At 47.6% G+C, this 24,536-nt stretch overlaps 1 protein-coding gene across 2 annotated transcripts in view; it reads left to right on the top strand.

The window, feature by feature from the left end:
• Positions 1–24,536, top strand: part of ENDOV (endonuclease V) — a 202,229-nt gene that overhangs the window by 111,154 nt on the left and 66,539 nt on the right. For both annotated transcript variants that reach the window (XM_085617425.1, XM_085617424.1), the window contains exon 6: positions 23,382–23,450. In XM_085617425.1, the coding sequence (XP_085473551.1) occupies positions 23,382–23,450 (69 nt within the window). The remainder of the gene's footprint in view (positions 1–23,381; positions 23,451–24,536) is intronic.

The raw sequence follows: 24,536 nt of genomic DNA, 5'->3' as shown, positions 1-24,536 counted from the left end.
ATCGTATCCGACCATCGACCCTACATCGACGATGGAATCGAGGACACCATTCAAGCGGTGTCCTGTTTGCAATGCGAAATATCCCCATGTCGACGTCCACCCGGTGTGCAACAAATGCCTTTCACCGGATCACGACGAATCCACATGTATGGCCTGTGCCCGATTCCGATCCAAAAAGACTCTCCGGAATCGACGAGCAGCGAGACTTGAAGCGCAGCAAGCGGCACCGGCCCCGACGACGTGTGGAAGGCGTGGAGAATCTACCCTCCAGCCCCGCTTCCGAACACGATTCCGGATCGGAAGACATCGAAGAACAACTCTTTCACAGGGAAGAAGCCGACACCGAGGTAGGAGACTACGATGAGGCCTTAGGGGCCGAAGAAAGTAGCTCCGGTGACGAGCAAGGCCTACCCGTACAGACGGAGGATATCCCAGTGCGTCAGTCAATGGCTCCGGTCGAGGGATCGCCTTCGGGCCTTACCCAAGACCTATCCCGCAGTTCTTCGGCCCCGCCATCTGGCCCGGCCTCGGACATTCAGCGACAGCCATTAGTACCCAAAATGACTGGTTTCCCTTCCTCGAAACCGAAACCAAAAGTCGTATCGGTTCCACAGAAACCGAAAGTGAAACTACCACTGGTCGGATCGAAGCCCACTACACCTTCGACGCCAGCCAAACCCGTCGGCACCGACCACACCAAACGGGACTTCGGTGCCGAACTCGCAGCAGCCGACGTCGGCGCCGACACACGGAAAAAAGCCATCGGTACCGCCAAGCCGCCTCGGCCCCCGGCACCGAAACAATCGGCTCCGGCCACGAAGGTCAAAATGGCCGCTGCGTCGCACATCGCTTCGAAAGCAGCACCGAAGGCCCAATCATCGACGTCGTCGACAGCTACTACCTCTCCTCGACTCGATGACCCCGTGGCCCCGAAGAAGTCCACGCCTGCCTCTACAGAACCACTCGGCGCCAAAGAACCGTCGGCGTTACAGGTTCGACAAGTTGCAGCGTCCTTGCAACGCATCAAAGGAAAGGCAGCCCTCCAGGACACGTCGGGCTCCGAGCCGAAAAAAGCTCAAAAAGCTTCTCCAGCAATACCCAACATCACTTTTGGACTGCCACCATCCACGGCACCCAAACTGTTTGAAATCAGGACACGTGTCACCCAAACTAGGATCACACCTGCCGAACGCTCTCCTACGGAGACGTCACCGTCCCACATCATCGATGCCGACACCGGCAGACTTAAGCTCCACAAGCGGAGAATATCTTCCGAGCAGCCTTTGGACTCCTACCGGATCCCGCTAAAGAAAAAGCTGCCAGCGGATTCGGAACCAGTTCTTTACGAACGTCTCCATACCTCTTACCTAGATCCACAGCCCTTCTCTCCGACACCCTCCGAAACAGATGCTTTGGAGGACTACATGGGTGACGATGTCCCCTACCCCAGAGAGATCGACCCTGAAGGCCAACAGGACCCTGACCAGGCTTGGGATGACCCTGTAGACCCGGGTGCGCCTATGGATACACAGGACACGCAGCTATATGGCGCGAAAACGTCTCCCACAGAGGACACTGCCGCATTCAACGCCCTCATTGAACGTGCTGCGGCCAATCATGGTGTGCAACTCCACTCTGACACAATCGAGGACGATTTTCTAATGGATACTTTCGCATCCTCAGAAAGGAATATCAAAACTCTACCCATGCTGAAAGGTGTCCTTAAACCAGCAAAGGACATTTTCAAAGAACCCACTAGGGCAAGAGTAATAAACCCCAGGATCGACAAAAAATATAGGTCGGCGCCTGGGGACCCTACGTACATTAGAGGCCAGTTGCCTCTAGATTCCATCGTAGTCGCTAATGCTCGCAAAAGGGCGCACTCACAGACTACTAGGGAAGCTCCTCCCCCGGACAAGGAGTCCAAGGTGCTAGAGACCTCCGGCAAACGGGTTGCAGCCCAGGCAGCTAATATATGGCGTATTGCCAATACCCAGGCGCTCCTATCTCGCTACGATCGCGCCCACTATGACACATTAGAAACCCTACTCCAACATCTCCCTGACCAATACAAAGAGGGAGCAGAGATCCTCATCAGGGAGGGACAACTCCTCACGAACGCATCCATTAAGTGTGCACTGGATGCCGCAGATACGGCTGCCAGAGCAATAAATACCAGCGTCATGTTACGACGACACGCCTGGTTACGAATCTCCGGATTCAAACCTGAGGTTCAAAATAACATCCTCAATCAGCCGGTCAACCCCGACTACTTGTTCGGACCAGAGGTTGACACCACCCTAGAAAAAATAAAAAAGGACACAGACACTGCAAAGTCCATGGGGGCTCTCCAAACACAGTCCTTTCGGAGTGGCTCCTTTCGTCGCCCCGGAAATAGAGGAGCAGGTAGAGGACAGGGGTCACAGCAAACCTTCAACAAGGTCAACACACAAAGTACTTACGATAAAAACACCCGGGGTGGATATCGTGGCTCCAGCTCAAAGGGTAGAGGACGCGGATACGGCAATACCAGGTCCTCCCCCAAGAACAAACAGTGACGCCCTCTCCCTTCCTCCCGACCACATAACACCTGTCGGGGGAAGGCTACAAAGGTTCCTGTCCACGTGGAACTCCATCACCACGGACAGGTGGGTCAAAGATATTATCAAACACGGTTACTGCCTAGAATTAACCTCCACTCCACCCACCATACCACCAAAACACCGTCCTATGTCCTCAGAGCACTTAGCGCTATTACAGCAGGAAGTGCTAAGTATGCTGAAAAAAGGCGCAATAGAGGTCGTGCCCGTCCACGAGCAAGGTACGGGGGTGTACTCCCTGTACTTCTTAATACCAAAAAAGGACGGGTCTCTCAGACCTATACTAGACCTGAGACCCCTCAACCGCTACATTCTCTCAGAGCATTTCCACATGCTCACCCTACAACAAGTCCTCCCGCTGCTCAAACAGGGAGACTTCCTGGCCACGCTAGACCTCAAAGATGCGTATTTCCACATACCCATTCACCCCTCACACAGAAAATATCTCAGGTTCACTATTCAAGGGCAGCACTTCCAATTCAAAGTTCTTCCCTTCGGCGTGACAACAGCACCCAGAGTTTTCACAAAGTGCCTAGCTACTGTGGCTGCACATCTACGGAGGCAACACATTCACGTCTACCCTTACCTGGACGACTGGCTTGTTCAGGCAAAGTCAGCCCAGCAATGTGCCAGCCACATGTCCCGCACCATTCACCTTCTTCACAGTCTGGGGTTCTCACTAAATTACCCGAAATCACATCTCCAACCCTCACACGTACAACAGTACCTAGGTGCGACCATAGACACTCTGGCAGCCACAGCTCAGCCAAATTTAGTGAGAATCAACAGCATGCAAATGCTGATTTCCACGTTCAAACCCCAACACTCCCTTCCCGCGCGAGTGTTCATGCAGCTGATAGGCATGATGGCCTCCTGCATTTTCATAGTCCCACACGCGAGACTACATATGCGCCCGCTTCAGGAGTGCTTAGCACGTCAATGGAATCAGGCTCAAGGGCAACTAAAAGACCTAGTGTTGGTGAGCGGTCGGGCATACAACTCTCTGCATTGGTGGAATCCACAAAACCTTTGCAAGGGCCGACCGTTCCAAGAGCCTGTTCCACAAATAATACTGACAGCGGACGCGTCTCTCCAGGGATGGGGAGCTCATGTACTCAGTTACACAGTGCAGGGACTATGGACAATACAGCAAAAGAAGATGCACATCAACCTTCTAGAACTGATGGCAATCTTCCTGGCAATGAAAGCATTCAAAGTACACTTGTGCAACAAAGTCGTGTTGATCCGGACGGACAACATGACTGCCATGTACTATATACAGAAGCAGGGAGGAACACACTCTCCACAGTTGTCTCATCTGGCTCAGAGCATGTGGAAGTGGGCCATTCAGAGGAACATATTCCTCATGGCGGAACACCTCCCCGGCAAGGACAACCAGATGGCGGATCTGCTCATCAGACACAGCCACCAGATGCACGAGTGGGAGCTACATCCGTCAGTACTCCAACCGTACTTCCAACAGTGGGGTCATCCAGAGATAGACCTATTCGCCACAAGCGAAAACGCAAAATGCCAAAGCTTTGCCGCCAGGTTCCCACATCCGCAGTCACAGGGCAATGCGATATGGATGAACTGGTTCGGCAGATTTGCGTACGCTTTTCCCCCAGCACCATTGATACCGCTGGTGGCACGCAAACTCAGACAACACTCACTGACACTCGTCCTGGTTGCTCCAACATGGGCACGCCAACCATGGTACACCACCTTTCTCGAACTTTCCGTGGTGCCGCATCAAAGGCTGCGGATCAAACCCGCGCATTTGACGCAGAACCATGGAGAGATTCAGCACCCAGATCCGCAACAGCTGAACCTGGCAATCTGGCTCCTGAAGTCCTAGAGTTTGGCTACCTAAACCTGCCACCTGACTGTATGGACATCATTAAGGAAGCTAGAAGACCCACTACCAGAGCTTGCTATGCAGCCAAATGGAAAAGGTTCGTCATGTATTGCAATAATAATGACATTAACCCGCTAGACGCATCCATCCAAAACATAATTTGTTACCTCTTACACCTATACCGATGCAATCTGGCATACACCTCAATACGTGTCCATTTGACCGCAATATCAGCCTATCTCCAGAACAGGCAGCACCTCTCTTTATTCAGAGTGCCTGCCATCAAAGCATTCTTGGAAGGACTCAAACGAGTAATTCCTCCAAGCCACCCACCAGCTCCAATGTGGAACCTCAACTTGGTCCTCACACGCCTGATGGGTCCACCCTTTGAACCTCTACACTCATGCGAGATTCAATTCCTCACCTGGAAAGTAGCTTTCCTAGTAGCAATCACTTCTTTGAGGAGAGTTAGTGAACTCCAGGCACTAACCGTTCAAGAGCCATTCATACAGGTTCACGCCAACAGGGTCGTACTACGTACCAACCCCAAATTCATGCCCAAGGTGATATCGCAGTTCCACATGAATCAAACCATTGAACTGCCTGTTTTCTTTCAAAACCCACAAACTGTCGCAGAAAGAGCACTCCATACACTGGATGTAAAGAGAGCCCTCATGTACTATATAGACAGGACTAAAGTCTTTAGGAAAACAAAACAACTTTTCGTTGCCTTTGCCCCACACCACAAAGGTAACGCCATCTCCAAAGCAGGTATAGCCAGATGGATCGTTAAATGTATTCAAATTTGCTATCAAAAAGCTAAACGCACATTAACGATTCCCCCACGAGCCCACTCAACACGTAAGTTAGGGGCCTCCATGGCTTTCCTGGGAAACATTCCTTTGCATGATATATGTAGAGCAGCCACCTGGTCCACTACACATACATTTACCAAACACTATTGTGTAGATGTGCAATCAAAACAGCAGGCAGCTGTAGGACAGGCTGTTCTCAAAACTCTTTTTCAGACCGCTGCAGCTGGCACTGGTAGCCGCCGCTAATGGGAGGTACTGCTATGTATTCTATGCACAGATATGAATTCAGCAGCCCACATGCCTCGAACTGAATATGCTACTTACCAGTATGCATCTGTTCTTGGCATGTAGGGCTGCTGACATTCATATCGCCCACCCTCCTCCCCGGCGCCTGTAGCAGCTGCAGCTCTCAGAATTACTGTATAGCATGGTCATCACCTTCTGTATCTACTCCATCACTGCCACAATGGCGAAAAACAATCTGAGGATGGAGAGGATGCCCATGCGCACTGTGGTCCAGGGGAGGAGTCACCTATCTCAGGATACTTCGAAGACTCTTCCAGGACAACAACGTGCAAACATCCGGACCCAACACTAGGCGGCGATCTATGCACAGATATGAATGTCAGCAGCCCTACATGCCAAGAACAGATGCATACTGGTAAGTAGCATATTCATTTTTGATCAAGCAAACTTTACGATGAAAAAATATTAATAAAATGAAAGAAAAGGGAGTAGGAGTTAGAAGGGGAAAACGAGGTGTCAGGACTTGCTTCAGTGATGTGATGCTGGGATGTGTGACTGATGTGGCTGAGAGCAGCTCCACAGGTGGCCTCCCTCTGCCTATTGGGCTTGATGCCGCGTTTCAAAAAGTATTTGTAAATTCATTGACTTAGCGCTTGTACTCACGAAACGGCGTATTGCCTTGCCTGGAAACCTTCCTCCGCTCCATGGGTAGGGGATTGGCTGCCCAATTTAGGTGAGTGGGTGAACACTGAAGTTTTGTTATAAATTTTACAGATTGCACAGCTGCCCCAGCAAAGGGGCGTCCCAGCGCTAAAATGCAACTGTCATAGCCGGACCGGGTGACGCACAGAGAGGCCAATTATGCAGGAAAAAAGATAGATTTTATGGCTTAACAGACTAGCGCTTGTTTTTGGATACTTTTGATACTCACAGGTAGGGAGTTTCAATGCTTCGGAGTGAGAGTAGATATGTTATCCCATTACATACTTTCTGTGAATGATGAACCGAGATGTGCATATGGGAATTGCTGCCTAGAAACACTTGAAGCAAAATCTGATGAAAGACCACCATGAGAATGTACAAATGCAGGAAGTTGTGGCATGTGGAGCGCTGCAGAGTCATGTATGAGTAGAGGTGCCTTCGTTGCCATGTAGTCTTGTTTTGGGGTGTGCCCTGTACCTGTACCCCTCAGGGCCCCTACCTCCCGCACCTTGCCCCCATCTTTTTGTTGTCAGAGTTGTTTATTAATGCAATGGCATATGATCCACAAGATGGGCTGGTATATGCTGGGACCACGTCAGACGGAACCGTTTTAAATGTTACGGTATTGACATAGTTGGCGTTACTTTACCTGTGTTGCGCATGCCAAGGAAGATATATAAGGTCACAAGATGGGGTTACTCCTTACTCTTAAGCTTGGTTTTTACGGCCATAGTGGATCACTTATTGTAGACAAATTCTGCTTACTGACCTTGTGCGCTGATTAGTTGTGAATGTTCTTTCTTGGAAAAAAGAATAAAGAGATTTTTTTTTTTTTAAATTGGCTAATCAGATGATTCTACAGCCTCAATGTTAGGCACTTCACTTCCCTCACTTTTTGAAGAGAAAACCACACTTAATTCACAGACACTTGGAACTACCTTTGATCCTGTCGAGAAAGGGCCCTAAGGGACACAACTTCACTTGCCACTCCTACACTGCTCTATATAATGGCCCGGGCAGGGTGGTTTGAAACACTTTGATAATGTTGGATCTCCCTCAACATATCATACCTCCTGAGAGATCCCTCTAGACCAGGGGTCTCCAGGATATCCTATAATGAGAGCTACTTCTGATCAGTGAAAACTGTTATGAGCTTCTGCCTGATACAGGGATTCGATAAATGTAAACATGAGCCAGATACCTTGGGGAGAATACATTATTAATTGCACAGGAGCGTTATCACCAATGATTTACGTTTGGGTCCCTGAGGATCAGTTTTGTCCCTTTGCTCTTAAAACAGCAAAAGGGGAAGGCAAAGGTAGAGACCCAGAACAAGAGAGAAGAAAGAGAGGAAGAGAAAAGAGAAGTACGGACAACAAGAAAAGAAAGAGAATGAGGGAAAAACGCCACGAGATAAAGAAAGGAAAATAAGAAAGAAAGCAGCAAAGAAAGAAAGGGAAGGGAAAAAACAAAATAAACGAGAGAGAGTGAGGAAAAACTGTTTAAAAAGAGACTGAAGCAAATGTAAGGGGATGAAGGAAGAAAGAAATTAAGAAAATGAAAAGGGGAAGAAAGAAAGCATGAAAGGAAGGAATGGCAGGAAGAAGGAAGAACAAAGGAAGAAAAGAAAAAGAAAGAATGAATAAACACAGCAGAAACAGAACAGAAAGAAGGTAAGAGAAGGAAAAGGACAATGATAAAATGATTGGCCTGTCTAGAGTAGGAGACTTGTTGTGGGAGAGAGGGGTGATTCCCTTTGCAGATTTACAACACAAATACCAAATGGCCCCCGCTGAGGCCTTCCGATACTTACAGATCTGTCACGCAAAGTGAGCAAGTGACCAACATCTGGGCATCCCCTGCCAACTTAGGGCGAACAAAGCAAACACAAGTAGATGATGGACGGAGCGCTGAAACTTTTTAGACACTCCCCCCAGTCACAGATCTGGGTTGAATCCATCATCGTTCTTTGGCTCACTTCGGGTATGCCCAGATGTGTGTCCCTTGCTCACTTTGCCACTGGATTCAAGCTAGTCTGGCTGATGAGGGGTGTTACTCCGAAACCGGTCCCAGGATGCTTGTTACCAGTCCAGGGAAGACCTCGCTTGGCAGTTCGGGATAGACTGTTTCCACGAGGCACAGGGTCAAGACTGATTTGCGTACGGCTGGGCCGAGCTAAAGAACGATGATGGATTCAACCCAGATCTGTGACGGGAGGTGAGTGTCTGAAACATTTCAGCGCTCCGTCCATCATCTCTGTGTTTGCTTTGGAATTGAATTGCCAAGATCAGTACTTCTCTCATAGACCAAGCCTGAGCCCCTGTCTCAGCAAAATGATTGAAGAGGTCAGTTAGTTTAGCAGCAATTCATGATATAAACATTTCATGCAAACGCCCTGTAATCCAATTGGGTCCCATGGGTTTATTGTTTTTAAATGCCTTCATTGCTCCTCAATACTACTTTCTTCATCAACAGGAGCTCTTTCACTCGTGCCTAATCACTAACACACCATAAACACACCTTCTGCTTCTCACACTTTTACTGTCATACTGCTGATATGATTCTCAATTCTCAAAAGAGGTCTTTCCGCTGTACGGTTTGCCATGGCGGTGGAGTCATTGGCCTTAATAATTTGACAGGGTCATTGCGATTGGGGTCTCGAGATTAACAGTAGATTTCTATATGTCTTGCTCTGTGCAGACAATGTGCTCCTCTTTCTGCGCAGAGAGAGGTTAGATGTAAAGGGCTCGATCAAAGCCAGCAATTTGAGCAGCAACTTTACCTCTAGTTGAAGAATCAAAATAGTAGGTACATTCATCTGGAGATTTATTCCCTTTTGGGATAACTGGGACTGTTGCCCAGCGTAGGTCATCGGTCGAAGAAGCTGAAGTACCTATGGCATTAAAGAGATTAAGAATGTGGGGTGTTAGTAGTGTAGAAAACCCTCTGAAAAACTCAGCGGGGCAACCGTTTGGCCCCGGGTCTTCCTAGTGGGCAGAGCCACCACTGCCACATGGATCTCCTCGAGCTTCAGCGGTGTGGTTCCAATTTCTCTCGGTCTGTTGCAGAGAGAGACCGTAGCAGGAGGTGCCTCACAATAGGGTACAGTTGTTCTAATTGTGGGGGTGTTTGTTCTTGATACAGATCAGTGCAGTACACAGCAAAGGCCAAGATGAGCTCATGGGACTTAAAGACCAGTTGTCCCTCTTTGTTCATAATGATGTAATTATTCTGGTCGGTCCTCCTTTTGAGCCAGCCAGTATTGGAGTATACCCACTTTATTACCATGTTCATAAATCCTATACCTGGACATGGTCCAGGCTAGTTTGGATGTGGCTAGTAGCTTATGTTGAAGGGTTTTCCAGAAGGGCCTGTTTTTCTCCTGTCTGTCCCGGGACAAGCGTGTACTCGAGTGAAAGGATCTTCACCTCTGTCCCTGTAATCTCTTGCTCCTTATCTCACTCCCTGCAGTGTACAAAAGAAGATGCTTTATCTTGTATCACTGCCTTAAATGCTTCCCAAAGGCTGAATGGAGATGGCACCCACTGAGTGTTAAGATCATAGTGTTCCCAGTTGCCTCGCGGAGATCTGTGAAGCTGCTTTATTTTAGCGACCAGGCATTTAATCACTAAATTATCTTAGTGCCTGAGAGCATGGAAGCAGATGTCCACTGGGTTGTGGTTGGAGATGCCCCTGGGGAGGATCTGGGCACCTTCTGTGATGCCAATACAGCTCCATTATACAAATATATCATCTATCCTGGAGCCACGATTGTGTAGGGTAGAGAAATGTGTAAAATGTCAGTTATTGTGATGCCATGCAGGCCACACGCCTGCCAAGGCCCATGGGAGCCACCTATTTTGTTATGATCTGGGAGCTAGTGGTCCCTGCACGAGTCTGTGTCTATCCATCAATGTGTGAAAGTTGCCCCACCACCAAGCTTCCTACTGGTGTCTGGAGTAGTGCGGCTGACAACTCTAATGTGATGGCAACCAGTGAGGGAGGTGGGTAAGCACTGCATGATGTCCAGGAGGTCCCCTCTAAAATAGCAAAGTGTCCCAGATCATGTGTGCTCAACTTATTGACCGTGTAAGGAAATGACCTGTGCAGCATTACTGCCACTCCTCTGGAGACCCTAGTGAAGCCTGGGTGCTGGACCTTGGAATAATCATGTCTCCCCAAGAACAACGTCTAATACCCAGGAGATGTGTTTCCTGCATCAAGAGGACCTTGGGTGAGTGTCTTTTAAAAGATGCTAGGGCCCTGCCCACTTTTCATCTTATCGAGTAGCCCCTTTACGTCCATGTCATTATTTGGAACTGGCCAGTGACTCTATTTTGAAACTGTGTTTCGGACAATTATTGAGCTGCATAGATTTTAACTTAGTTCTGCTTAGTTCCCTAACAAACCAGACAAAAGAGGAAACAAAACCATTGCTTCACCCCTATCTCCCTCCCTTTATTTCTACCGCAGAAGCATCTGTTGCTCAATTTACAATTAGTACTCAGTCTAACGTAAGGAAAGGTTTATACTTTCCACTGTGGGGGTAACGCCTCTAAATCAGGCACGCAGTTTCTCACAGTCTGCTCCATCAATTGCTAATTTCTACCCCTCTCTCCTGCCACTCCTTTTCACCCCACCGCACCTGCCATCTACTTCAGAACAGCTGTCGGAGGACCAGCTGTCGTTTGCACAAGGAGGTGTTGGCTCTTTTGGCCAAAGGAGCTATAGGGAGGGTACCTGCCTTGTGGGGACTGTAATGTTATTATCTGTCAGATCCCCTTTCAAAGGACCATGGGGCACACAGGGTCTACTAGGCCCAACCGTTGTGGTTAAGGCCTTTTACTCCTAATGTCCCGGGGCCTTGCCTACTATGGATCTTGACCAACTGGGCCAAGTACCCCTTCTGCACTTAACTTTCAGTGATAGCTGTGGTCACGCAGTCAAGGCTCCCTCAGGTCAGTAAACATGACTCAAAACGCCAAATGCGAACAGTGCACACAGTAAATCAATGCCCAATTCAAAACTCTGTTTTCTAAGAAAATAAGTATTTTACTTCTAACTCTACATGCTCAAAGGTATACAACATTCAGAATCAATAACAAAACCACCTTGATGTCGGGGCACAAGTAGCTATAAGGCGAATCCCTGCCCCACCCTCATTTGTGTAACGTGTTCAGGGTTATTCCCCATTTACTGGTGGCTGCATCCAGAGAATGGAATCTATTAGACCATACGCAAAAGTTCTCTCTTTGACTCTTTAAGAATTAGTCAAAGTGTCCCCCGGGGCCCCAAAGGACTGTATTCAGTCTTGAGGTATGGCAGTGTTCACCGGTGCAGCGAGTGCCCTCTCCTTGGGCTCCTAAGCCTGGATCCTGTATTGCGAAGTCGGGCCACTTGCGATGGACGTGGCAGCACACGGCAACTCAGGCTCTTCCTGTCAGTTTCCAGTGATCGGAACTGCTCCCGCTCAGCTGACACAAAAGGTAATTTGCTCTACCCCCTAGCAGGAGAAGGGTGACGTGTGACCATCTGGATCCCGACCGGAGCTCCAAGGAGGGTGCAACGTCCTCTGCAGCGTCTCGGTGAACCTAAAGGATTTCATCAGTCACAGATCATAGCATGCGGGCTCGACCCGCTGGTCACAGCAGTACTCCTGCGGTCCAGGGGATGACCTGAACCCTAGGCCAGGGTGGTACCAGTAGCCCCTCCTGGCATACAGGTCTCTGCTGTAATCATGATCTGAGCGCAGACTCTTTTTATGCGATCACCCTCATTACGGGCACCTCTTGGCATACAGGGTTGCCGATTTCGGCAGTCACAGTTCTGCGCGCCTGGCCCAAACTCAGTTGACCGGTAAACCTCTCTGGCATATGGGGCCGGTGCTTCCTGCCAATGTAGCCCTCTCCTGGCTTACAAGGGTCGCAGCCCATGGACAATAGCCCAGTCGGTGCACAGCCTCACACCTCAATCAGGGAATCCTCATGCAGGGCTTCCGGACTGGACCTCATTTCCGCTCCATGCTCTCCTCTCGGTGCCAGGGCACACAGGTTCTGGCAAGCAGGAAGGTGAGGGTGCTCCAGGTTCCAGGGCAGGTGACCTTGGTGTCCTGGGTGATATCCCCTCACCCAGCAGGGAGACAAGTAGCCCTTTGCCACCAGTTCTGAACACAGGCAGCAGCCTTGAAGAGCTTTTTCTCACACAGCCCGCCTGGCTGCTTGACAGATGGCACATTTTTGGGGACTCAAACTCCCCTTCCTATAGTTATTTTCCAGACACAAAATGTGATGTAGGGTCTGGGTCTTTGTGTCCGGGCACTTCTCTCTTTCGTCTTTCCTCATGAAAGTTCTCTGTCACAGCAGGCATGACTCTGAAGCTGATTGACCCACAACACAATTCATGGGAGTGTCTAGAGTACACACCTGGATGTCAGCCACACTGATACGTGCATCCAAAGGTTAATCCCAAGCTCTCAGCCCTTCTCTTTATGATACCCTTATCAACCCTAGATCCCTTCCTGAGATTTGTCCAGGCCCCTTCCTTGTGATCTACCACTGAATCAAAGAGCAACCTCTTGAATAGCAAAGGAAATCTTTACCTTCCCTCCAGTATGTGTCCCTCTCAGCTCACAGGACTGCACAATCCACAAATTATCTGTGGGGATTCCTCTCCTCTTCATATTTTCAACAGGCAGGCCTAGGCTTTCCGAAATAGAACCCAGGGTCCTCCATGTAATGAAGAGAGGATGTGACATAGCTGGCTGAGGTGTCGACTTCGGAGGCAGTGGGAACCTGGTTCGAGTCTTGGTGTCGGCGCCGACATCCTGTGATTCTGGGCAATTTACTTAATCTCCCAGTGCCTTCAATTCAGTGCTTTGAGACCCTCGCAGGTGATTTGCCATGCATTACAAATCCAGGATTTACCATTGTAGGCACACTGACTCAGTGTATATTCACAGCACACTTTTGGTCCAGCACTGTTATCTCTAAGCATTGTACTATTCCATGTACACATCCATTCAGCACACACACTTCGTCTACGTTCACTGTTCAATACTGAAATTTTTCTGTGTTTAACTAGGGTGTGCTATTTACAAATACACACACTGACAGCATGCACACTCACCATGTGGGTGCTACACAACACTCCACCCTTCATATATTGTACTTTACGCAAACACACAAACATCCAGCACATGCTTTCATTGCGCATGCACTGTGAAATACTACACCTCTCATGTAATGCATTCCTCTCGGGCATACATACACTCAGTACATGTATTATCCACACATGCACTACACAGTATTGCTCTATCCACATACGGTACCCTTCCCAGGCACACATCCATCCAGCGCAGAGTCACTACCCCTGCGCTATGCAGTACCCCATATCTACCTGATGTAGGTCAAGGGTGAGTTAACCACATAGCAGCTGAACTTTTACAAAGGTGAGTGAGCCTGTTGGCCTCACTCCACTGACAGGGTAAAAAAGGTCCTGTTCACTACTACTGATCACCTCATGGTATGCTGCCACCACTGCACTTGTGCTTCTTAACTCCTGGAAGTGTTCCATCACTATGAGGATAGTGCTTTGGACACCCCTCCCTGTCTAACAAGACTGCAATCCATGAGACAGGTCTACATCATGGTGCACTCGTATAATCCGTGTTTGCCTATGACAAAACATCAGCATTAGGGATAGAGACAACAATACAGCTGGGCACTCAGGGAAGGGGTACACATCTTTGCCATGCAGAGAACGTTTCCATCCTAACATTACAGCTGCTTCCTTCAGCTGAAGAAGGAGGCCTTTATCCTTTTTTGGATCTTTGCCCTCTCATGCCTTCATACGCAAGGACAGATTCAAGAAGCTCACACTGGCCCAGGTTCTATCTGCCCTGGATTCTAGAGACTGGATGGTGACATGGGTCCTGCAGGAGGCCTATTTTCACATCCCTGTCCTGCAGACCTTCAAGCGCTACCTGCGGTTCAAGGTAGGCCACAAGCACTTTCAGTTTGCCATGCTCTCTTTCGGGCTCACTAGTGTTCCATTGATGTTCACAAAGGTGATGGTGGTGGTTGCTGCCCATCTTCAGAGGCAGCAGTCTTCTCCTACCTCGATGACTGGATGTTGAAGGTGGGGTCGCAACAGTAACAGATTATCTCGGGAACACTGCAAACCTCTTGACCGTTGGAGTTCTCAGTTAACCTACCAAAGTAACACCTCGCTCCTTCCTTTCATCTGAGCCATCCTGGACACTGTGCGCTTTTGGGCCTTTCCTCTAGAACGATGACGCCAGGACATTCAGGCTATGATTCTGATGTTTTGGCGTCTACCCTGGATCACAGTGAGAATGGCTCTGAGACTTCTTTGTCTTCTAGCCACCTGCATCCTGCTTTCTGACCATGCCAGAAGGCCCACATGAGCACTGCAGTGGAATTAGAAAACTAAGTGGCCTAGCACCATGGGAACCTATCAGATTCCATCCAGGTGTCTACCCAGAATTGACAATGGTGAAGAATGTGTCACTACTGGGTTGGGGAGGCCATTTGGAAGAGGTGAGATGAGAGGACTCTGGTCTCTGGCAGAAAAGAGGAGAGACACCATCGCTTTGATCCCAAGAGAGAACTGAACATTTACATTGATCGCACCAAAGAACATCGGGTGGATGATCAGCTCTTTGTGGGGTTCTCTGGGGCAACGAAGTGCAGAAGCGCTTCATCTCGCGATGGATAGACCTCTATATTAAGATCTTCTACGCATTGGCTAAGAGTTAAGAAGCAGCCTCCAGAAGGTCTGAGAGCTCTTTGCACCGAAGCTATGGCTACAACCACTGTGTTGGCCTGCAGAGTGCCTGTGCTGGATATCGGCCATGCAGCTACTTGGTCATCAGTGCAAACATTCACAAAGCACTATTTCCTTGGCAGTCAGGTCCGCTGGGATGGGCACTTTACCCCTTTGGTCGAGTAGGACTTTTTAGTCTGTGCTATTCCATAGTCCCATCAACTTGGGATTTCCTGCCTTGGTATACAGTCACAAGGTGAGGACTCTGCGGTTAGAAGTATCTATCAGAAGAACAAGTAAATGACCTTCTGTAATGCTCTGCCTGATGGATACTGTATTGAACCACAGAATCCTTATGGCCCTCTCACCTCCTTGTTCTATGAAATGGTCTCCTTCCCGTCTAAAATGGTCCCCGTTTATAAATCTGCACACTAGTTCTTCCACTTCTCTGATGGGCTCCGTGTCAGAGCGTACAGACAAGTTTATGATAGAAGCTGACATCACCGAACATTGGTGGAACTTATATGCAGCTCCGCTCATCACTTGCTGAGTGGAGCGTAGTCGTTGTGGAGATGCATGGCGCCACCTATCGGTCCTTGGAACTTTTTGAATTTCTGATTTCAGTCTCACACCTGAGGATGTTCTCAAGGTGAGGAATGTGCAGTTAGAGTATCTACCAGAAAGAGCATTACTAACGGTAAGTAACTTTTTCAGCATCACAAAGACAACTTATTTCATGTCTTTAAATATTTCAGACGCCACACACTGGAAGGCAGATGCAACAGAGGTTGAGCCAGAGGACATAACTCATACATACCACCTGGTGTGGCAAACTCCGTGAGGTGGTGCAAACACAGATCAAGCACTGCCTGGTGGTACCCAGTCCTTAAATCTTGTTTGGTATACCATTTGGCTTGCCTATCTGCACTTATGAGGTAATCAGTTCTTGGCAGGGGCCATTTCTTAACCAACAGAGCTTAATTTAGGCACCTAACATCTATGCATAAATGGAACTCACCGGGTTTATTTCATGCGCCAGTACAATCGGGGAAAGCCAAAACATGCCATTGACCAACTCAGTAAGCCCTTGGGTCAGCATATACTCAATTTGCTTTTGTAAGTAATTACAAAGTTTGTAAGGGACATTGTGCAATTTGTATTTTACTAGCACATGATATGTTTTACCTTTGGTCGTGTGGACATAATCATAAATCCTGCCCAATGTGTTCTGAAACACCACTTTGTACTCATTTAACCAGATGTTGACAACGTCTTCCTCAACTAAAGAAAAATGACTGTAGTTCCTGTCCTTTGAACCGTCTTAAAGTATTCTTGATGCCACCGCCTAAGCACAGTCATACCCTTTTTAACCACATAGATGTTGTCACTAATGGCCTCGGGCCCGATTCACAGAATTAACTTAAGACTAAATCCTACACTTACTACTTAGTGGTATTCACAGAATGCACTTACTACTTTTGGTATTCACAGACTGCACTTACTACTTTTGGTATTCACAGAATGGATTTACGAGCCGGAGGTGGAGTTTGCGGCCCGGAGGCGGAGCTTCCGGCCCGGAGGTGGAGATTTTGGCCATGGCTAAATCTCCGCCACTGGCCGGAATCCCCACCTCTGGGCCGGAAGCTCTGCCTCCGGGCCGGAAACTCCGCCTCCGGCCCGGAAGCCCCGCCTCCAGGCCGGAAGCTCCGCCCCCGGGCCAGAAATTCCAGCCCGAGTGCGGACGTAAAGTTAGTAGTCGTAAATCCATTCTGTGAATACCAAAAGTAGTAAGTGAAGTCTGTGAATACCAAAAGTAGTAAGTGCATTCTGTTAATACCACAAAGTAGTAAGTTTAGGATTTAGTCTTAAGTTAATTCTGTGAATCGGGCCCCTCGTCTTTAAAAACAATGCAACCCCTGGAAGTACCTCCACAGGGCCAATTTGCTTTCATCAAAACCAATTGTGGATACATCAAGTGGTAGTAGTACTTTGTGATGACCGTTTTTTTCATAATTCTTTACAGAAATTATGATATTCTTCGCACCAGACTCAACCAATAAATCAATGTCTCGACCATCAACCATAACATGAATTATGACATTTTCGCGCTTTAAGTGTGAAACGGCTTCCTGGGTGGGAATCGTGTCAACTGTTGGAACCAGATCATTCATCGCAGCAGTTTGTGCATTAGTGTTTTGAGCCTGGTCAGATACCACACATCTAATGCCGACTCCACCTCCACGCTGGCATACTTTACTATGATGGCCCATTTTGCCACATTTCCAACAGACATGACCAGTGGCTGCATTGAACAAGACAGCCACACTTAAAGCGTATAACGCTCTTTGAACGAAGGTGAGAGGAATGTTTAAATCAAGTACATTGTGGCTGATATTTAGTAAAAGATATATTTTTTGATTTATGTATTGCACCTTGAGCCATAACGCTCACATCAGATTGTCTGCCCATGATTAGCAAATTAGGAGTGTATAAAACTACTGGGTAGGTTTTGGTTGCCATCCTAAACACCAATATCGGGCTATATACTATAGACTGAAAAGATCAGCTGTTCTCAATGTTCAAGACATTAATCTTTTTCCAAATAGACTGTCATAGATATTCTGCGTCCTCTGTTGGCCTGCCATTTAGCCAGTAGCCTGCTCATTGCATTTGTGCTGATATACATTAATATTCAAAGCTGGGGACTGCCAGGCTTCCCTTTTGAAGTTGTCAGTCTTAATTTGGTCAAGGATCCTCGGTGTCATTATTCCAAGTTAACAATAGTAGTATGTTATCTATATCTTGAAACAATTTGCAAGGTAGTCTCATGGGTAGATTAGCAAAGAAATATAACAGTCGGGGAAACACCACCATCTTTGCTACCATTCTTCGTCCCATATGCGACAGAGGGAGTGATATCCAGAACTGTGCGTTCCTACTTAATGATCTAATAACCTTACCTATGTTGCCTTCTGTACTACCTGCTGGGTTATGGTAATGAGGCATTCCCAGACATAGTATGGCTCTCCCATTAATTTCGCACCCCACAGAAAGCACTATATCTTCTTCCTATGTGTTCTTGATTGCTGGGAATATGCTGGACTTAATTCAGTTCACTTTCATTCCTGAAGCTTTCTCGAATTCCTTTAATTCCTGCATCCCCGGGGGCAGTCTCTGGATTAAATTGCTTACATAAAGTATTGTGTCGTCTGTGTACATGGATATGTGTAAGTGTTATTTAGCACACTGATTCCCAGCACTTTCCTTGCTGAACACATTTTAGATGCTTAAAGGTCCGTCACTAGTGCCCATATTAATGGTGGCAGTGGGCACCCGTGCCTGGTGCCCCTGTGTATTGCATGTCATGCTGATATTGTACCCTCCGTGTGCACTCTTGCCCCTAGCTCAGTATCACACAGTAATTTAAGCATCTCATCAATGAGTTGCCAATGCCATACAAATGGAGTAGCTCAAATACATCCTGCCAACAGTGTCAAATGCTTTCTCAAGGTCCAGTGCGGTTGTCACTGGCATGCATGTTGTTTCAGGGATCTTAGACGTGATAACATTTCCGTATATTTATAGAAGTATTTTTGCCCTAGTATAAAGCATTTCTGGTCTAAGGGAAAAACGTGCTGTGCTTTATGTCGTAGGCCACTTCAATGTGCTCCCACTTGCAAAAAAACAGTAGGCACTGGCTAAGCCAATAGATCTTGTTAAGGCATGCATCGTTATCACAGAGCAAGACGCTTGACTGGGAGCTAGAGGGCTATAGTTATAAAAAGTCCCCTTGCAGTTCAGTGCAAGCACTGTGGTGGAAGCAGAAGGTTGCACCTAACTAGCATTACATGAGAGATGGATACTTTCTTGGGCTGAGACGAGATGTGATTGACAAAGTCTCCAGCCATTGGCTGAAAGAGGCTGGACGAAAAATGCCAATGGTTGAAAAGGACAGACCCAAAGCCCACTCTGTATGTTTTAGCAGCAGGTTTGTTTGGCAGCCGTGCTGTCAAAACCCGGGCGTAAAACGAAGGTGGACAATACTACTGTATGGTGCAGGGAGGTGCAGGGAGGTGACCTCATTAAGCCAGGGCACAAGTAGTGGGTACACACAGGTAGACCGTGTCCACCCACTATTTTCACAGCGGGGACACTGTCCACCCTGCCAAGAAGCTGGGCCCCACTGAATTATGCTGAGCTCGTTCCCATGCCATTTTCAGACTCCAGGACCCATTCAGCAGCGCCTGCACATTGTCTGCTTTTGCTTGGAGCTGCGACGTGCAGGGGGGCGCTGTTATTTCAAATTCTAGCTGGGCTCAAAACAAAGGCGAGGTGAAGGGGCCATCAGGCCTCCTTTTGTTCAAATATCCTGGCAGGGAGCTATCTGGAGCCTCACACGTAAATGCAAATACAAGGGAGGGGAAACAAAGGCGCCCACGCTTACGGCTTCACCAGGACTGGGGAGTCATTGTTTTTACTTTGCTCATTCCCTGTAGATAAGAGAGATGCATGCTCTGTGAGAATGTCAGGAGTGTTGGTCTATCCCAGTGCTCGCACAAAGAACAATTTAAATACTGCTATGTTGTTTTATTTCTTTCAAAGCGCTACTCATACCAGTGCAGGGTGTCAGAGCGCTTTGCATCACACTTGCACATTATACATTGACAATAAATCATATAAGTGTGCAAATCAATGTACAGGATGTGCTACAGAAGACTGAGGGTTACAAAGTGTAGGAGTTGCATGTCCTTCATAGCTCACTGTGCTATATTAGAAGGATTCCAATTTATGAACGGCAAGTTGAAAAAAGATCTCTGTGTGAAAAGCAGTAACCCACTTCCCTATCGACATAAAATAAAAATCTGATACTTGCATGTTACATGATGTGCTTAGCATGAGCCACTTTACCTCTCTATGCTACTTTGATTTAAAACTGGCACTAGACAAAACTCAAATCTCTCCAGCAAATGCATTAACCTCCAGAGTTATCGTACCATTATTGTTGTTCCCTGAGAGTTACTGGGCACACAAAGATCTATGCGCAGGAGACTTAACTCCATATTATACTTTAAATTGCAGAATTTGCAACCAGTTAAGCAGAATAGATTTATTGCCACACTTCTCCTTGTTGTCAAATTTTTATTGGCAAATTTAGGAAAAAACTAATGTATGTTTGCATCGGGTCAGGGTCGCTTTTTTGGCACAACCCTGACGCAAAATCTAAGTTGTTAAATCTTGTAATGCGCTCAAATGTAATCGTGATAGACTTGCTAAACATGTGTGAGGTCCTAAGATCTTTCGTCACTTCTTGTGATATAACTTCTTATGAGGTCATGGGTTATGATGCTACTTCCTGTGATGCCATTTTCGATGTCATGCGCCATTATGTCACTTGCATACTTCCTGACTTGGTTGGTTAGTCCACCCAATTCTGTTTTTTTATGACTTATGCCCTGCATTAAGCCAACGCAGGGTGCACTCTCCTTCACCTGCTGTGGCAGGCATTCATAGCTGGCAAGGGTTCAGATTGCTATGTGTGACGTTTTCATAATTTTAGTGTAATTGAGTGATGTTTCAACCACCATGAGTGACCCTTTTCGGAAACAAAATCAAGCAATGAAGACTAGGAAAATATAAATATCAGCAATTACACCCAGGTGTTAAAACTGCTGGAAAGCACCAGAAACTGAAGCACCCACTTCCCTTCTAAGCTGATCGTACTGTTAGAAAATACAACGAGGAGTCAGATCTGCACCTCTCTCATTGATAGTGTGCACCACACCAGAGCAAAAAAAAGAACATTTCTGTAAATTTCAGCAACGCCAGTTATTGTAGTAGGGTCAGACTATCTATTTTGAAAACCGGTGCAGTGTGCCTGCCCTGTGCTCACCTCGAGTAGAATAAAATAATGACTGCAATAGTGGGGTGGGGGGGGAATAAACCCAGAAGGAGGCGAATGAGGGTTCTCACAACTGCAGGCAGCAGGCCGGCCCCGCCAGCGGCGCCAGTAGTGTCGGGCCCGGGTCAGTTGAATGGTGAGCAGCTCTCTGCTTCAGGGAAGCCGCAGGCCCACAAAGGTGTCTCATCAGCCGCCAAGGCCGGCGGGCCGGGTGACCTCAGAGAGGCCCAGGCAGGCTACGGTGGTGTGAGCGGCGGCGTGCTCGTCACCTCAGCTACCCCGACCGGACCTCTTGTAACAATCATCTGCTCCTGACTGTGGGGCCTGCCTCACCATCCAGAGACTGGGGGATCCAGGAGGCACCTGTAGTGAACATGACTGCGGCGTGACGGGCCCAGCAAACTAAAACATATACCTGCTGGTCGCCCTCCATGTGCTCCGAGAGTTATGGCTACTCCGCTTGCTGCAATCACATGATACACCAGGTCACGTGAACGCCGGCCCCAGCAGCTATACTAATCATGAACGCTCTTTGCTGCAGCTAGCGGAGCAATCAGCCACCAGTGGTCGGCGCCACACTCCTGACCTGCCATTCACAATAGACTTTGCACACTTGACACTACTGCAAGACATTGTGCCAGAGCAGCATGCGATCAGCAGTGTTTGGCCAGGGTGGCCATTTCAGTCCCGCTTGTCTCTTCCTCTGCACCGGCAGCGGTGTCAAGGAGGCGCTCCAAATGCGTGACCTTGCATTTTATGCGGTGATGTGGACCACTACACACAAATGCGGTAGTATCACGCCTGATGAGTGGTACTTGGCAGGGCTGGGCATTACAGCGTGCCTCCAGTGTCCGCCCACCTTTCTCTTGCTTAGTGTCTCCTGGCTTAAATGTCCACACCAGGAAATACACCCGAAATCCTTTGCTGGTGCCAAGAGGTGAGGCCTTTTGTAGTGTGTACTGTACAAGCGAACTCGCTCAAAATGTGACACATCATGTAAATATCATTTCGGGTCTAAACGCCGGGTGGAAGGCAGATAATTGTTATCATTATTGCAGCAGCTTCTGAAGTGCAGATCGGGACCTACGTGCGTTCGTGCAGAGCAGATACAGTCCTGCCCCCCCCCCCCTTCTAATTTTGTCTCTAATTAATGACAATGTCTTTCTTATTTCCCGTTCTCTCCCACCAGGCTGGTCGCAGTCGAATGTAATTTATGCTTTAATTTGATAGTCCTGTTCCCTATTGATTAAGTGCCCCCCTTTCACATATTGATTATTGACATGCAAGTCTCCTGTCGCCTCTTCACCAAGCCTCCTGCTCCACCGGCTATCTCAGTCCATTTCAGTACAACAAATGTAAAAGCAAGCAATACAGTTAAACTAAAATTAAACTTCTTAATAATATGTTTGTGGCTAGTAAGATAGTTCACTGGGTTGAGAACGTTCTGCATTACCCTTAATTTAGTATGTGGGTCACAGGCTTAATTTCTGGTAAGGTTGATTTAGCCTTTCAAGTTATGTTGTTAGATAGCGCAGTATTCGTTAATTACTTGGCCTTTTGGTGAGTTACATGCAGGCTTCTGTCTGCAATTCTTGATGATCCCATTGTAGACTTTTCATGCTTGGAGAGAGTGGTGTAATTTATCTTTCACTTGACCTCAGTTGGTGTAGGTCATGTCCTTTGGAAGAAGAAGGTTATCCCAGCATTGGTACCACATAGAGAAATAAAGGGATTTTGGTAGTCTTCCAGCTTGACCTGAATGAAGGTGGTATATGTTTTGGTTGTCTTGGCAGTGTGGGTGCAATAGGGTTGGGTTCTTGTGGCCTTTCATCAAATCCCGGTCAGCTATAGTTTGTTGCCTGATGCTTTGAGTGGTCCACACATACTTCATACAAGCGAAGAGGGGCCTGTTTTCAAAGCCCCAATATGTCTTTTGAGAGGAGAGGAATCTAATCTGCGCAATTGTGATCTTGGGTACAAGGGTTGAGGAAATGTTGGTGTTTTTTTTTTAACTCCTTGTATCTCAACTTGAATATTGAATTTCCAGGTCTTAGTCTGTGCTCTAGTGGCCTAGGGTCTAGGAATTGACATTTTGCTGCAGGTTGTTGAGTGTTTACCCCCTTCTAGCCCTGATTTCCGTGTTTCCATGGCCAACTGTTGGTCTATTCTCGCTGTTTGCCTTTTCTCAGAAAGCCCGTTTTGTTCTTCAGCTCCTACTGATGGTGGTGTGTGTTATGCCTCATTACATCTGTAAAAGAAGAGGTGGCAGTTGTTGTTTTCTCTAATGCCATTGCTTCTAACCTTTCTCTTGGGCCCTGTGGCTCTGTGATTTGAGCCTGTTTCCTTGCTGCTTAAGGAGGACATGGGGTGTTATTCTGCAATCTCTATCTTAAGCTGAAATGTACCATTGGAGTTGCCTATCCCAAAATGTCTTCTTAGTAAGCGCCTAGCTTAGGAGCATGTGTTCTGTCTTTCAGATCCGAGAGCTGCAGCGAGGGGGAGACCGTTTCTGCCTGACCGGGAGCACGGGGAATATTTTAGGAATGGTAAGAATCGAGTATATTCCCTGCTGTCTTCCAGTGATACCCCATGGCTTCCTTGACTTGAAAGTATCCATACTTGTAAGAAATTACCTCTCGTGCATATCTCCCGTTGCTGCCTGCCAAATCCCTTTCAAATGCACCACTCAAGGAGAAGTAATGCCTCAAATGCAATTACTCGGTATATTGTCGGGATTGGAATGCAAGACTCCCCGCGAGCCTCCTGGCTCTTGTCATGCACATTGCGCACTTGGATGTTTGCCTCATCGCGTTATTTCATTTTGAGCCTTTATGATGCGAATCATTTCCAGAACTGCGCCAACGGTGTCTCCAGGTAGGATCGTAAACACACACCTTGAACATGCACGTTTCACCATCAGGGACCACGACCAGCTATGCCTTCGCCCTTGGGAAATTGGCGTTGATTTTCTCACCTAGCAGCCCCCCATCTCTGCTGTTGCACTTGTGTCGGACATTCACTTAAATTGCGGACTCTTTAGGACAAATTGGTTCCAGCCAATGGCAGCATAACCTTGAAACATTAGTTGACTAAGTCACAACATTGTAATAAATAGTTCACGGCACAGATTTCCAGAGGCAGGCTTCTAAACTACCAATTAGAACACAAGTGGAGACAATCGGACTTTCTAGATAATTTCCAGAACTTTTTTTTCGTGGAAATCTTAAAAGACTTGTTACAGGAGTATTTTACTGCTCCAATTATTCTAAAATATATTCTAAAGTTCACAGTAAATTGTCCAGGAACCAGAGGAAAAACAAATTGATAAGCGAAGCCCTGCAGCTTGCCTATAGGCTTGCAACAGTCATCCTATGATGATGGGCAGGAAGGCTTTTAGCGCTAAATGAATTGCCTGCAACTCCAGGAGGTTGATGTGCAATCTTTTTGCCGGCGGAGACCAGAGACCTCTGATCTCACCCTCTCCCAGGTGACCTTCACAACCCAGCACTAATGCATCTGCCACCACCATCAACTCTGGGTGGGGCATGGAAAGGAATCTGCAGCTGGTCCAATTGCAGGTCTTCTGCAGCCTCCTCTGACACCTGGGTGGAGTTCGACCAGTTGTCCCACTG

Source organism: Triturus cristatus, chromosome 7 (assembly GCF_964204655.1).
Source record: "Triturus cristatus chromosome 7, aTriCri1.1, whole genome shotgun sequence".
Classification (NCBI taxonomy): domain Eukaryota; kingdom Metazoa; phylum Chordata; class Amphibia; order Caudata; family Salamandridae; genus Triturus; species Triturus cristatus.
The sequence above is the reverse complement of the archived record's forward strand: the minus strand, read 5'-3'. Positions and strand labels throughout refer to the sequence as shown.